The sequence below is a fragment of the Bactrocera oleae genome, chromosome 6 (assembly GCF_042242935.1).
Source record: "Bactrocera oleae isolate idBacOlea1 chromosome 6, idBacOlea1, whole genome shotgun sequence".
NCBI classification, from domain to species: domain Eukaryota; kingdom Metazoa; phylum Arthropoda; class Insecta; order Diptera; family Tephritidae; genus Bactrocera; species Bactrocera oleae.
This window is the reverse complement of record NC_091540.1, coordinates 52158637-52173446: the sequence shown is the minus strand read 5'-3', so window position 1 is coordinate 52173446 and position 14810 is coordinate 52158637. Positions and strand designations below refer to the sequence as shown.

The following is a 14810-nucleotide window of genomic DNA, read 5'->3' as shown; positions in this document are numbered from 1 at the left end:
TCACATACACATGTCAATATATACATATATGTACTGAAATTGATGGGGGGTGTTAGATGAGTGGAATCCATTGGGCATTGCAATTCCAACAACAGCCGGTTCTACTTTACCGGAATTGACCCGTATTTTCTCCGGCCAGGAGCTGTTGGTTTGGGGATCTAATTCTGTTTGGATCGGCAAGTTTTAGGTTAATACCTGAGCTATCCTTAAGTCTGGCTTCGTGGTCCGTCTTTATGAAATAAAGACTAAAACACCTTTGATCTTATACCTACCTACTAACTAACGGAAATTGAGAATTTTGTCTGCTTTCACAAAGGACTATATCCATCCCACATCTTGGGGATCATCGAAGGAACCTAACATATCCTTAACTAGTTTTTGCAATTGTATTTCCACGTTTTTTCGCCGAAGATCTCTGCAATCCTGTTTTTTACGATTATCTGGTGAAAGACTGCAGGACATTGATAATATTGAGTAACATGAGTTGTTGATGTCACAATTTCCAAATACATTTTGAGAAACGTTACTGAGTTTATAATTGTCTGCCTGGTAAAAATTCTAATTTTTTCAGGTTAGGTAGAATTGGCTATCGTGAAGTCGAAGATATCGAAAGTTGTTGTAGTTATAGCGTCAGAAAAGATTCTCCAAATAATTTTGAGAGATCTGAATCTGAAGTGAAGTGAAGGCTTCTTTGTATAACGTCGTTTGCCGAAGTCAGATTGGTTCTAACATCAATTCGATCTGGGGCTTAATCAATTAATATTTTATACTTGGAAATTTCATATTTTCACGTTACGCAGCTTGTAGAAACTACTACAATATTGGATCTTGACATGTCCGGGGTTAGAACTTTTTAAAGCAAGATTTTATACATTAATTTTCTGCAAAAAAAATTGATTCGAAGTACAGATACATATGTATGTATGTGCACGTAGTAGGCTATATAAATTTGAATCACTAGTAAATCATTGCATACATTAAGGATCAATCTCCCACATACATAGCTTCAAGAATAAATTTGTTGATGTTGCTATGTACATATATGCAGGTGTATAAATAAGTATAATTAAATGTAAATTTTTGAACAAGTTATAGCACTTAATTGTTAATATACACATAAACATACATATCGACATATACATACATACATGTGTATATAATATATAGCTTTAATTAATGGGACAATAACAATCTCAAAAGGTTCACTATCTTGAAAAGCTAACAGAAAAATTAATAAACGCGTATTCTTAATTACATTTGGTTTACTTTATAAAAATATAGTATTGTGTTTGTTGCTTCCTGTTTTTCATTAAATTTATAACAATATATTTCATATATATATTTATGCACATATTTACAATTATTTTAGTATTTTTATGTATAAAATTCTTATTGTTACAAATCCCTGAATATATTTACTGAAAAATTGGTCATTTACAAAATAGAAAAGTATTGAGTTCCTCTGAGTAGTGTGTGGCGTTATTTAACTGTGTCCACATAGTGGATGGTGAAGCATCAGCACTTCTCTATATCAATATTTGATTAGAGAATGTACATCACAATCTAATTTATCACGACCGTGTAAATCTTCTAGTTCTAGCACTACAAAGCTGCCAATTACATTTCCGCCCGCTTTGCGCACCAGCTCAATCGCAGCTTTGAGCGACCCACCAGTGGCGAGTAGGTCATCAACGATGATAACCTTTTGACCCGATTTAATTGCGTTGGCTTGCATCTCAAAAATGTCCTATTATAAAGAAACAATAGTTTAATAAAAAATTAATAAATATCAGTACAAACATTCTTCTTACTTTTCCATATTCTAAAACATATTCCACAGATATTAGGTCACCGGGTAATTTGCCCTTCTTACGAACTGGTGCGCAACCAATACCTAATTCGGTTGCTACTAGAAAATTGAATAGGAATCCACGTGATTCCAATCCAACAATAATTTCAGCGTTTGGGCATTTTTCTTTAACTAGTTTTACAAGCACTTCTTTCAAGTACTTGCAGGCAGTTGGGTCGCTCAGCGCACTGAAAATGTCACTACAAACAAAATAAAATTTAGTCATTAGAAATTTATGATCTCATCTGAACTTATTTACCGGAATACAATGCCTTTCTTTGGGAAATCCGGAAAAGTTCCAATTTTACTTTTAATATACTCCAACTTTTCATCGTTGCCCATGTTTTGCTGCAATTAATATTAAAAGTACTGAAAAAGTGTACAGTGCTTGTGTTGGAATGAACTGATTAAAAAAAATATTTTATAAATGCTATGAGGGAATTAATGTTCCTCCTGTGTTAAGTAAAAAATAATTTAGCGCAATTATCAAATTTGACATTTTTAAACAGCTGTTACTATTCTTATCAATATCGTACAACTGGCCCTGCCGTATTCTTATATTACTATTAACTAATTTACGATAAACACTCATTTACGATATAAGCATATTTGATTACAATAAAAAACTACGTTTTCAGGAGTTCTGCGATATTTCACATAGCGAAAAGAACAAATTTGCCTCAAATATCTTTTAAAAATTTCATTGTTTTAATTTATGCTCAGATAAGCCATGGCTGAATTCATTGTAGTTCGTATATGCTCAAGAAATAACGTGAAGAACAAACCATTTGTTACACACACATCAAATTACAACACTGGTGCACGTGAACAGCTGATTTGAAATCAAACAAAACATTCAACAAACCTTTCATGTGCGATTTACAAATTTGTTTAATTTTTTGTTGTAAATATACAAATCACTTGTTCAAATATGGGAAATTCAAAGCCTAAAGGGAAAAGTAATAATGCTTTTAAGGGGCACCAGCAAAATAAGCGTAAACTTTTAAATAATGGAAAGCAACATTATAAGTCTAATAAATCTAATTTGCCGAACACAAACCAATGGCGCCGGAAAAAGCCACAAGATGAGGTAAGGATTTGCACAGTTGTTAAAATCAGTTTATTATTATAAAGAAATTTATTATAAATTTTTTTATTAAAGGCCAGGAAGCAAAAAATAAAGGAACGCGAAGAACTAAGAGCGCAAAAAATTGCAGAATCCAAAGCTGAAAAAGAGCGTGTGCAGCGTGAAAAAGAGGAACGCGTACGTAATTACAAGAAGAAACGTTTAGAGAAAACAAAAGTGATCAGCAAGAAAACCAAACGCGGTCAGCCGCTAATGAAGGATCGCATGGAATTGTTATTGAAACAAATACAAGAAATGAAGCGTGGGGCATAGTTAAGAATCATAGGCAATAAGAAATAATTGTTAGGATTAAATAAGAACTTATTACGCAAATCAGAAATAAACATATTTCCCATCAAGATTTATATATCTAGTGTTATATTTAATGTTAGAAAATAAATAAAAATTTATTAATAAAAAAAGTAAACGATAGTATTAGGTGCAGCTGTCGCCTTTTCTGTACTTTAATTAAAAATTCAATAAATATATAAAAAATTAAAATAGTAAAAGTATTGAATGCTTATGGAAATAATCTTTTTAAAAAACTAAAACTTACCGATCCAAACAAGGTTAGATCTTTCTCTTACTTTATGTTTAATGTGAAATAATAAAACTGCTTTCAGTTGTTTAAAAATACATTTGCACATAAGGCAGTTGTAAAGCTTGACTAACACATCTTGACCCTTAAGTCTCATTCATTGCAGGTAAAAGATATTTTATTAATAGTATGCAATGTTATTAATTTCGTCAATTGTTTAGCCGAAAACCAAGTTATATATATGTCAATGCTTGAATTAAATTAACTTCAAACTACTTGCTGAGCAAAATGCAATTATTCTTCGATTTTCTACTCCAAAATTTTGTGGCATGAAAGAATTTTATTTTTCAATCCAAACAGAAAAATTATACATTTTACCAATAAAAATTAAATCTATTTTAATAAAATTGCTTTATAACTAAATTCTTAAAATGGCGCAAAATTTTCTGTACATGTTCGAATTTGTGGTCGATGATCTGTTGATAACACGGCCAAATCATTGCGCCCCAGAGGAGTACCCTACGTGCTGTGAAATCTCTTTTCGTTCCAGCGTTTTCGTCTCCATATGTGATCGCGAGTTCGGTCAATGCGTCGACGTTTGCGCACCTAAATGTGGCAAATGCTGTCTCTTCTCACTGGAGTCGCCAGTAACGGAAAAAGATCGTCTGCTAATACACATTTATAAGAAAAAAACCGATAAATGCAAATTCCTCGTCGGTGCTACAGACATACCAATCAAGCCACTTTTCGATAAGGTAACAGAAAGCTTCAATATTGAAAATCCAAATTGGTTGGAGCAACTGGTCAAACATACAGCACGTATGCCTGATCCGAAAACACCATCTAAGACTACAGTCGTCGATAATGATTGTGATGACGAAACGTTTGGACGCCGTGAACAAATGTGTCCCACATCGGAACTAACAAAGCGTCTGCTGCCGCTATTCAATATGAAACACATGCAAACCGGCAATTTAGTACTCATAATGCGACTTGTTTGTAATGGACCAACGATTGTATCCAGTTTTCCATTCTCACGCATTTGTTCGACGGCTTGTGCTAAAAAGGTTACACCATGCCCATCTACTTGTCCGGCCATAGCATCCAAGCCACAAAGTGTATGCCCAATGCCAGATCCTTGTGCACCGGATCCGGAAAAGAAAAAACCTATATGTCGTCGGTACTTTGCTTGTAATGCCGACAAGGGTTGTCCTTGCGAAGAGTGTGAAGACTATTGTGACAGGGGTAAGCGTATGGTATGTTTAATAAATATATATATATATGTATATCTAGTTTATGTGTGTAGAATGTCCCAGTGGTTGTAAGAAAAAGAAAAAGCTACCATCGCAAAATATTTGCTGTCCACCACCGCCGCCCTGTTGCTCTCCGCCGCCTTGTTGTCCACCGCCGCCTCCATGCTGCGCGCAACCCGACCCTTGCCAACAAAAGAAGGAACCGCGCACAGATATGTGTCAACGATACTTTTCCAACGAGCCGAAGGGCTGCACCTGTGAAGAATGCATGGACGAATGCGAGGCGGGTAAGTCCATTCGAAAAGCTTAAAGTAGGAGCGGATCGTACCCTTTTTGTTGTAAAATTTTTATGTTAGAAATTTTTTTCTACAACTACTATATGCTTTGGTTTCGTTAGTAAAGCTTTCGATGTTCGATACTTCTTAAGTATGCCTTGGCAGTAAATGCAACATAACCTTAAAATCACTCCAAAATATGACACATGTTTTAGCGCTTCAACGGTACGCTCTTTTACCGCACACCCGAATTTTTTTCCCATAAAATGTGCTAACAAAACGGGTGCGATTCCTTGATTATGTTTTCGTTGCTTCCACAACTTTCTCCTAATTTTTTATTATTTACACAGCCAAAGCTAGAGCATTACGGAAACTGCGCTATTTAATGCAAAAATATGCTTAAACAAATTTAAAATCAAAACAAAAAATGGTTAATTCTAGAACCTTCAAAATTAAACCTAAGCTATAAAAATTAATATGAATTTCTTACCATAAAAAACATATAAAAGGGTATGTTCTTCATCTTCTCCTGGTATTTAGTTTGTTGGCACCAATAATTCTCTGAATTTTATTTCTACACATTAGGAAGCAGCGAAGAAGAATCGGATACTTGTCAACAATGTGTTCCGCCACAAATTATGCCACCTTGCTTTATTGTTCCCACTAAGCCCGAACCAGGCCCTGAGGCCTACGAAGAGTTCGAGGCTTGCCTAAATGGTAGTGGTCTGGTAATACGTGTTCTCAAGAACACGCATCAAGTGGAAAGCATTGATGATGGTGTTCAGGATAATATTGATAGTGGAAGTGATTGTGATGGCAAGAATAATGCGGTAAGTAGCTAATATTTGATGAGAATAAACTTTTTTTTGGGTACATATGTACATGGAGCTTCTTTTGATCTTTCTGAATAACTATATATATAAAAATTTTATTTTCCCCACAGAGTCTGTTGACTTTGCGATTAGTTAGTTCACACTTTTGAAAGAATAAATCTATCGAATTCGTCCGAAAAACTTTGTTGTTGTAGCAGCAGAATAAATTTTCAAAATAATTTTTAGAAATACTTCGGAGTTGTCCTTGACCCGACTATCTTGGGACAGTGGTCGTTCTTTGTGCCTTGGGGCCCGCGCCTCCATATACTTAATATTGTAAATTTCATAATTTCGGTTTGGCTTTGTACTGTTTATATCGGTTAATAGATAAGATAATTTGTTAAATCGGTCCACCAACTACCCCAGCTGTCTTATACTGCGTATAAAGATTTTCGTTATACTTTCTACCGACTATATAATGAAGTTTGTAACACCCAGCAGGAGACCCTATATAAATGATCAGCGTGACAAGCTGAGTCGATTTTGCCATGTCCGGCCGACTGTCTGTATATACGTGAACAAATTCCTCATTTCTTGAGACATTGATATGAAATTTTGCAACGTATTTTTTCTCTCAAAAGCTGTTTATTTGTTGGAAGAGCCGATATTGGACCACTATAGAATATAACTGATTTACAAACTGGCAGATCAAAATCAAGTCTTTGTTGGAAAAACTTCTTTATTTGGCAAGATATCTTCACACAATTTGACATTGATTAATGCTCAAGACAATACTGAAATATCTAAACATATTGTTTAGATCGGACCACTATAGCATTTACGTTCTTAGATTTAGTTATACATATAGTGGCTATATGAAATGCACCTGTAAAACTAACAGTTTATCTTGTTTTTTTTTACAGGATAACAACAACAACAATCGCTGTGAAACTATAAATGAAATACTACAACGCAGTAATTTCGCCAAAAATCACGTCAAACGACGCACTAACGGTCACATCATCAACGGACCGAAATTACCAAAAATCCGTGCCAATATCAAATATGCTGGCAATGATTCATGCGAACCAGATAATTACTGCGTGCCCTTCAATAAAATCAAATCAATCTGCAATGCGGAACAAAAACTTGAACTTTATCGACGAAAGGGACCCTGCTGCACAGACGATTGTGGACCGATTGCGCCGCCACTACATCCACAAGATGTCCGTAACTGTTGTCTACAAGTCGATCCTCAGGAGATCAAGGACACTTTGAAGGGCATAAACGCCGATACTCGCAAGAAAGGCATTGAGGTAAGTTGTGTATACAATTGGAATGTTGGTTACTTGTACAGCTGCCGGAAGTTCTTGATCAATTGGAAGTAAGTGAATGTTAGAGCGAGTCTACACACTCCTAACATATGCCAAGATGTATTTAGTGTGGCACGTTTCACATTCACTTTGATTGAGTATTTGTACAAGTCGGTTTTGTGCACCTCATTTTTCGCCACTGATTTATAGACCGCAGCTGAATAGCCCACGTAGTGATCGACTGACTGATAAGCTAACAGCATCCACGAACTCTTACGTTGGTTCAAAAATAGACACACACACGTTTTTCGATTGCATCGACTCGTAATGATTGTTCGTGTTGTTGCATTTGCATTGTGCCGCAGAAAATTGGGAGAAAATGAAAACCGCAGTGAATAAATTCTGTCTTTTGTGTTGTTGTTTTATGAACTCGCCGCCACTTACGGATGTTGCTGCTGCTTTTGCCTTATATAAGTAGCTTTTCTGTGGAGCGGAATGTTTGTATGTATTACACAGATAACAATGACGCACATTTCTATGATATGTATGTGTGTATGTTTGTACTCTAAATGCACTTGTTGCTGGGCCATGCAATACGCTGGAGTTGTTTAAAGACCCTGCAGGGAAATTTTAAATGAAAATGTGGCATAAATTCAAAGATAGCGTCGTCGATAGTAAAGTCGGTCTATGTATTCGCCGACGGTTCTCAGTGTGAAACAGGTGAAGAAGCAGGGTTCTTCTGTGGTACGTCTGTGGTTCTCTATAAACTATCCTTTAGGCCGAGGTCGACTACAGCGTCTACCAATAGGGCATGTTTGTTTAGGGATTTGTGTCAAATTTTGTCAGCGTGTTCAGTAAGGTTTGCCATTTCATCAAGTCACGTTTCACTTTGGTACAACGCTTGGAAATTGTCCAAGATTATTACGCAAATTTACGTTCTTTGAAAAAGTTCACGTTCACTGAAAAACCATCTTCTCTGATGAGATCCTTTTCTGGCTTAATGGCTTCGTCAACAAACAAAATTGCTATTGAGGTGAGTTAAATTCTCGTTTGGTTCAGTTTGGCGACTCGCTAATTTCGAGAAATGGTACAGTCAAATGACCGCCCAGATCATGCGATTAAGCGCCACCAAACTATTCTATTTTGTTCAAATTATAAATGACATAAAATTGTCTGCATAACAAAAAACTTCACTTCATTAGTTTGGGAACTAAACTGGGCCAAGTCAGCTGCGGGTAAGTAACGCTACTTTAGAATATCTTTTTTCAATTAACTGGTCCACCTGCCGGTTCACAAGTCATCCCTAGAGGGAATACATAAGTCGTACTATATATGAAAGGCATTAATCTCCCACTTCTCCTTTCATGCATTTCAGTATGATTCAATTCCATTCGATTGCTTTCGTTCGCATGACATCGCCAACAAATTCCGTGGCACAGCAATTGTAGCAAGTCAGCCAAATCAAAGCTGGGCCAATGCAATGCCATTAAAGCCACCAATCCAATGCAATTGAATCTTATTGTATGGTATCTAGTCGCAGCACCGATTTGTCCCAGTTTGCGTGCATTTGTTTTACTTTTTCATTTCAATTCGCTTCCATCGTTTTCCACAAACATTTTTATCACAATTTCATAACACGCACACATACATTTGTCCGTATATCCACCATACATTGTGTCTTTATGCCACATGTATTGCATAAGTGCTCCATTTATCGGTGGTTGCAATTAATGTGCAGGTTGCTCTTTTCTACTCTAGCAATTGAAAATTGCATAAGCTTAAAATAGCGTTAAAATCTTCAATGGTATTACATAAATGCTTGGGAAGTAGCCTAATATTATTGGGTATGAGAGCAAAATGTTTAGGTTCATAACTCTAAAGTACAGTTACTGAAGGAATGTGAAGTAAATTTGCGTTTAGTGCGAGGAACTTGAGAACATGGCCCGTGGCTTCTGCCGGAATATCTTCCACCTAACTAGAGGCTTCAAACCCACGCTTTGTTCCTGTAATGGCCAAGGCAATATACTTGTAGTGACAGATGTTCAGAGCATACTAAGGACATGGAGGCCACATTTCTCAAGCTTGTTGAATGGTGACAGCAGTGCTATTGATAGCTTGAAAGTACAAGTAGAACCCGAATTCACCAACACGAAGTTTTATTAGCGATTTCTGGGCTTAAAAACAAAAAAGTCAAAAGCGCCGCCATCAGATCCGCCGTCCGGCCGAGCTAATCAAATACGTTGACGAGGAGCTGGCATTGCGCATGCATCAACTCCTCTGCCAAATATGGTCGGAAAAAGCCCAGTGGCTGAAACCTTAGTGTGCTTTGCCTTAGCCTCAAGACAGGTGATCTCGAAATCTGCGCCGACTACCGCGGGATCAGCCTTCTGACGCGTATACGGTTTTGTCGAGCATACTTTGTGAAAGACTGAAGCCCGTTGTTACCAAACTGATTGGACCTTAATAGTGTGACTTCCAAATCACGTTATGCCAATTACTGGAAAGACCCAAGGAAAACAAATCGACATGAATCATCTTCTTGTCGATTTAAAAGCTGTAGCACAAAAATGGATCAATTAAAAAGCAAAGCTCTCTCCAAAATTAATCTAACGCTCTATAAGTCACTCGGGAGAAAAGTTTTCCTAAGAGTTCTTTTCTCCCTACGCGTAGTCGAAGCTGAGTATCGGATTCGATGATTTATGCGGCGCACTAAAATCCAGCGGCTGCGTTGGCATGGCAATGTTGCCCCAGAAAACACTCCAGCTCGCAAAATGTACGATTTGATGTCCTCTGGTGGCCAAGGAGGATGCTCCTCCCAATCTCTGATAACGCGTGTAACTGAAGAGGGAATGTCTTGAAACAAATTAGGTGTTGACAATTGTGTGACAATAATCTTTCTTACTCTCCTTTGGGAGAAAATATGCAATTTACAAGTTCTACATGCAAGTTATTCAGTCGTTTTTGGCTTTTATCTTGTTGTATATATAAAGCTACTAAGATTTTGCAATATTCAAAATAATTCCTAATGATCATTACTATCTAATGAAATCCATTTTAGAATAAATACATATTTTCCATTTTGCAGGTTTGCTACAAAACTTGCGAGGACACAGACAGCGACGTCTTCTTAGTGAAATTAGGCAATAAACAACAACATCGCCGTAAACGCAATACAATCGAAATCGAATTGAAGACGCCGAAGCAACCGATTGTGTTGCCAAAACAGAAAATGACCACTGAGACACAGATCACCGACAAGGAGCTGGACGAAGCGCTTGCTGCACTCTGCGGTGGTAAGAAGAAGGGAAAGAAAGGGAAAAAGGGAAAGAAGAAGAAGAAGTAAACTTAAAAATTAACTGATATTTCGCGCTAAAATCAAAATGTATTTAAATTGAATTTTTTACATTCTGTTTAAATCAATAATTATCATATTTACGATTAAAACAAAAAACACAACAAAAAAACAACAATAACAATTCGCAATTCGTAGCTAAAGCACGCAAAATTAACAGAGAGAATAATATTTTTTTTAATACAATAATATTTTTTTTTTCATATTTTTATACTCTCACAACATGTTGCTACAGAGTATAATAGTTTTGTTCACCTAACGGTTGTTTGTATCATCTAAAACTAAGCGAGTTAGATATAAGGTTATATATTGTATATATTATATAAATGATTAGGATGAAGAGACGAGTTGAAATCTGGGTGACTGTCTGTCCGTCTGTGTAAGCTGGAACTTGAGTAAAAATTAAGATATCTTTATGAAACTTGGTACATTTGTTTCTTGATACCGTAAGACGGTTGGTGTGGCACTGCCCACTATAACCCATATCTTGGGATCTGCTTAACGGATTTTAGCGCAAAAATGGAACTCGAACTCGGAATACAGCCACGCCTATTTCCCATATAATACCATTTTAAATTCCCTCTGATTCTTTCACTTTCCACTATGCAAATCAAGTAACAATGATTGTATCGGGGTAAAAGTATGCAATCTTGTAACCAAAAGTGTTCTAAATCGAACCAAAACTGTTCAAGCCCCTAGGTACTGAATATGTGGACCCAAATACCTATAGTTAATTTTTTACCGACACAATCGTTTAATGTGTAAGATATGTAATTAAAATTCATATAACAAAATAAATAAATGAAACTCTCTATAATAGTATGTTTTTGTGTCAAAAATGAGTTGAATCGGATCAATGCTTCCTATAGCCCTCATATACCTAATATAATTTGTCATAATTTGAGTAAATTTAGTTTGCAAATTGCTCTAATTAATTTCACTGTGAATGTAAATAACAGAGGCAACTTCCTACTTCTAATTATTAAAATATATAAAGAAATCTCGAACGAGTATACCATTTGACTTTGCGAGGGTATAAAATATTCGATTACACCCACACTTAGAACTTACTTACTTGTTATACATTTTTTGTTTATATTTTTTTTTTTTTTGGTTTTGGCTTTGGTTTTGGTTTTGTAAATACCTCTAAACAGCATTCTCTGCCAAAAGACTAAAACAGTTTTAATGTATTCGGGAATTGGTGAGGGTAACCATGAAAGTACTCCAATAAGCTGGAATACCGTATGTGGCATGAGGAAGTCATGTAGACATGCTTTTGTGTTTGTGTATGTGCGTGTAAAAGTTGGCTTGTTGCTGCTCGTACAATTGAAATTCGCTCGCCATTTGTTACCGTGCTGCCATTACCTATGGTTATGCTGGTAATATTAGCAGATTCCAAGTAAAACTACACTAATAACGACAACTATTGCCACATATAACAGCAAACAGTCGACAACAGTGTGATACATAAGCGCCATCAAAAGCGTTATGGCATAAAGATACGACTAAGAAAAGTGCTCGCACAATTACCCCATTCAACTCGCCGTGGCAACTCAACCGGCTGCTGTTATTATTGTATACCGCTACTGCATTGCTACGAGGGCGGTCCGATGTGTACTTAGCCTGCAAAAAAAAGAGTGAAACTTTCGTAAAAATTCCGGTTTTTATTTCTCAATACATAGTCTCCTTTTAACTCGATACACTTGACCTAGCGATGCCCCAATTCCTTTAAACCATCTTAAAACTGCGCCGAACGGTAACCGTTTTCCCTTCTTCAGGTAGTCAACATAAATAGATCGCACCTTTGAATAAAAGAAATTGTCTGTCTATTATCCTTTCGATCGATAGGACAGTCCTCACTTTCTTTGGAGCCCGATCACCAGGTGAATTCCATTATTTTGACTGTTTCTTGGGTTCTGATGTATACCAAAGGATCCATATTTCAATGATAGTAACGAAAGAGACAGTAACATCGCTGTGATGTGATCTCAAGATTCGGTTTATTTTCCGAAGTGAGCAAATGCGACACCCAACGTGACGACAACTTTCTCATTCCCAATCTATCCCAGGTGTCTTGCCAATCTTCGTTCAGCGGTTTGCAAATACGAGATCGTGGACTTTTGTCGAGTGCTCCTTCGTGATAGTCGTTTTCGATGCACCTGGGCGTATTTCTTCATGACGTTGAAACTCCTTAAATAAATTTTTGATGGTCGCCATCTGAGGAGCAGAATCCATAATACGGGTACGCAAATTCCGTTCCAAAAACTAGAATTCAATTACCTAACGATATTGTTAGATTCTGCTGAAATCCGCGAATATGCCCTCGTACATATGTATTTGTATACTGGTTGCTGCTGTTATTGCAGCTGTTGCATTTGTTTTTGTTGTACGAAAATGCAATAACTGCCAGATGATGGCATTGCGACACTTCTGTTTGCCCACCATAGTAGCAATGGCGTGTAATCATCATGTACATCTGGTTGTCTTACAAATAGTTGGCTATCCACAGCGTATCTTAAGCAAATGTACGCAGATTTTGCAATTTATTTTCGTACCGGCGGTTTTTTTATTCTTAGAAAAAATGCGAAAAATACCGGATCGTTTGTGGTGTGAATTACGATCGTTCAACGAGCCACTTGGCGCTCTTCTGCTCGAAACGCAAAGCTGCTTTTCTCCAGCTAAGCTGCTATCTAAGCTCTGCGGATGCTGTTTGTTTTGACGTTGGCGTTGTTGTTCGCTTAGTTGCTAATACCTGCTAATATTTGCCATTTAAGTACGCTCCTCAAGTACAAAACCAACATTTGCCTACATTGCAGAAGTTGCTACTGCGTGTTTTGCAAACGCTTCACACTCGGCTGGTCTAATTTATTATGCGCAAAGATGTTCACCGGACGCACAAGTCCACCTTCAGGTAAGTGCACACCTACAGAATGCGATGGTATGCACATCAATGCATTAGATATGTATATTTGTAAATATGTACAATATTAAGGTATTTTTTTAGTAGGGTGTGAGCTGTTTATCTGATTTTTATTTATATTTAAGAAATTTTTTAAAAAGTCCAAAGAAATATTGATTTTTTAATAAAACATAAATTAATCAATAAGTAGTAAAATTCCTGACATACTAAAGAAAACATAATAAGCAAAAATCTTTGAATCATGATCAACAATTAGATAGGATTAAATGTGGATTAACACTGAGCAATAAGGGCTTTCTTTAGATAAAAACACAATTTTTGGCAAACTTCGATTTTATTATGCAATACATTCGCCTACGTTCTTGTAACTTTTTGATATAGTTTTTGTACTAAATTTTTTTTTTTGTTCCCAATTTCTTTTCAACGAGCATTCTTTTGTGGTCTGAGAACAGAAGTGTCTTTTGGATCAGAATGCGGTGAATGCGAACAAAATGCATGTACGAGTAATTTTGATATCATTTTCAGTGGTTTTCGATACATTGTCTTAAAGAAACGGTACATACTTCGTCAAATGAGGAAATTACTATGCGAATTTCCAATAACATTATAATAGTCCATATTTACGGACTTTCTCTTTTCAACATAGTCGATGAAAATTATTTAATTTCTATCTCAAAATATAGACGCCATAACTTTGCTTATGGTTGCCTCCTCTCGGGAGGTGCACTTTAATGTTTGTCGATTGTCGGAGTGTAATGAGCAATGTTTTACCTATTGTCTTGATAGGTGATGAAAACGGCTTCACTTCGATTGAACATTTTCAAGCATTATTCAGAATCATAAATTCATAATTTTTTCTGATTGATTGACTGTTCGCTAATCAAATACTCATATGTTCAACACGTTTCTTTGATATACCAAATTTAGAGTGTCAAAAAACCTTCTTTTTACAGTCAAGGAAAATTATACACTTGTCTTTTAGCGAGTTAAGTGTAACTATAATACAATTAGATTCGCACTCGAACTTTTTCTTTGCTACTTTTGAAAATGTATAGATTCTGAAACTTTTTCCATAAAAACTGCCTAGAAAGCTTCAGCTTTATAATTTCAGCTTGGTGGCATTTTTCAAAAATAGCTTAGCCTGTCAGGAACTATGTGCTATGTAGGTGTTCAAATATCTAGAGAAAAACTGGGACTTTACACTTATTTCAACTATAAGCTCCTCCAAATTTGATTACATTTAATTTCAAAGATTTAATAAAATATGGCACATGAAAATGAATGTTGTGTGAAAATTTAGAGTATTTTAACGTTTGCTCATGTTAAAACGCCAGAAGAGTTAAGCGCTACCAATTGGACGCAGAAGGCTTTT

At 36.2% G+C, this 14810-nt stretch overlaps 3 protein-coding genes across 4 annotated transcripts; 2 read left to right on the top strand and 1 right to left on the bottom strand.

Annotated features, from left to right (window-relative positions):
• Positions 1-1244: 1244 nt before the first annotated feature.
• Positions 1245-2333, bottom strand: Aprt (adenine phosphoribosyltransferase). The gene is made up of 3 exons (XM_014237962.3): positions 2109-2333; positions 1812-2049; positions 1245-1747 (listed from the first exon to the last, which is right to left on the bottom strand). Exons 1-3 carry the CDS (start codon positions 2189-2191, stop codon positions 1532-1534), a joined length of 537 nt encoding a protein of 178 aa, XP_014093437.1. The 5' UTR covers positions 2192-2333; the 3' UTR covers positions 1245-1531.
• A 324-nt stretch (positions 2334-2657) lies between these two features.
• Positions 2658-3340, top strand: LOC106619735 (thyroid transcription factor 1-associated protein 26). Its single transcript, XM_070112229.1, has 2 exons — positions 2658-2939; positions 3012-3340. Exons 1-2 carry the CDS (start codon positions 2781-2783, stop codon positions 3246-3248), a joined length of 396 nt encoding a protein of 131 aa, XP_069968330.1. The 5' UTR covers positions 2658-2780; the 3' UTR covers positions 3249-3340.
• Positions 3341-3830: 490 nt separating this feature from the next.
• LOC106619734 (uncharacterized) lies at positions 3831-10642 on the top strand. 2 transcript variants are annotated; one of them, XM_014237975.3, is made up of 5 exons: positions 3831-4758; positions 4820-5053; positions 5627-5871; positions 6777-7169; positions 10252-10642. In XM_014237975.3, the coding sequence occupies exons 1-5, from the start codon at positions 3945-3947 to the stop codon at positions 10507-10509; spliced, it is 1944 nt and encodes a 647-aa protein (XP_014093450.2). In that variant the 5' UTR covers positions 3831-3944; the 3' UTR covers positions 10510-10642. The 2 variants fall into 2 exon arrangements, with proteins under 2 accessions (XP_014093450.2, XP_014093451.2); XM_014237976.3 differs by having other exon boundaries at positions 4596-4758; positions 4807-5053; positions 10252-10640.
• Positions 10643-14810: the final 4168 nt, after the last annotated feature.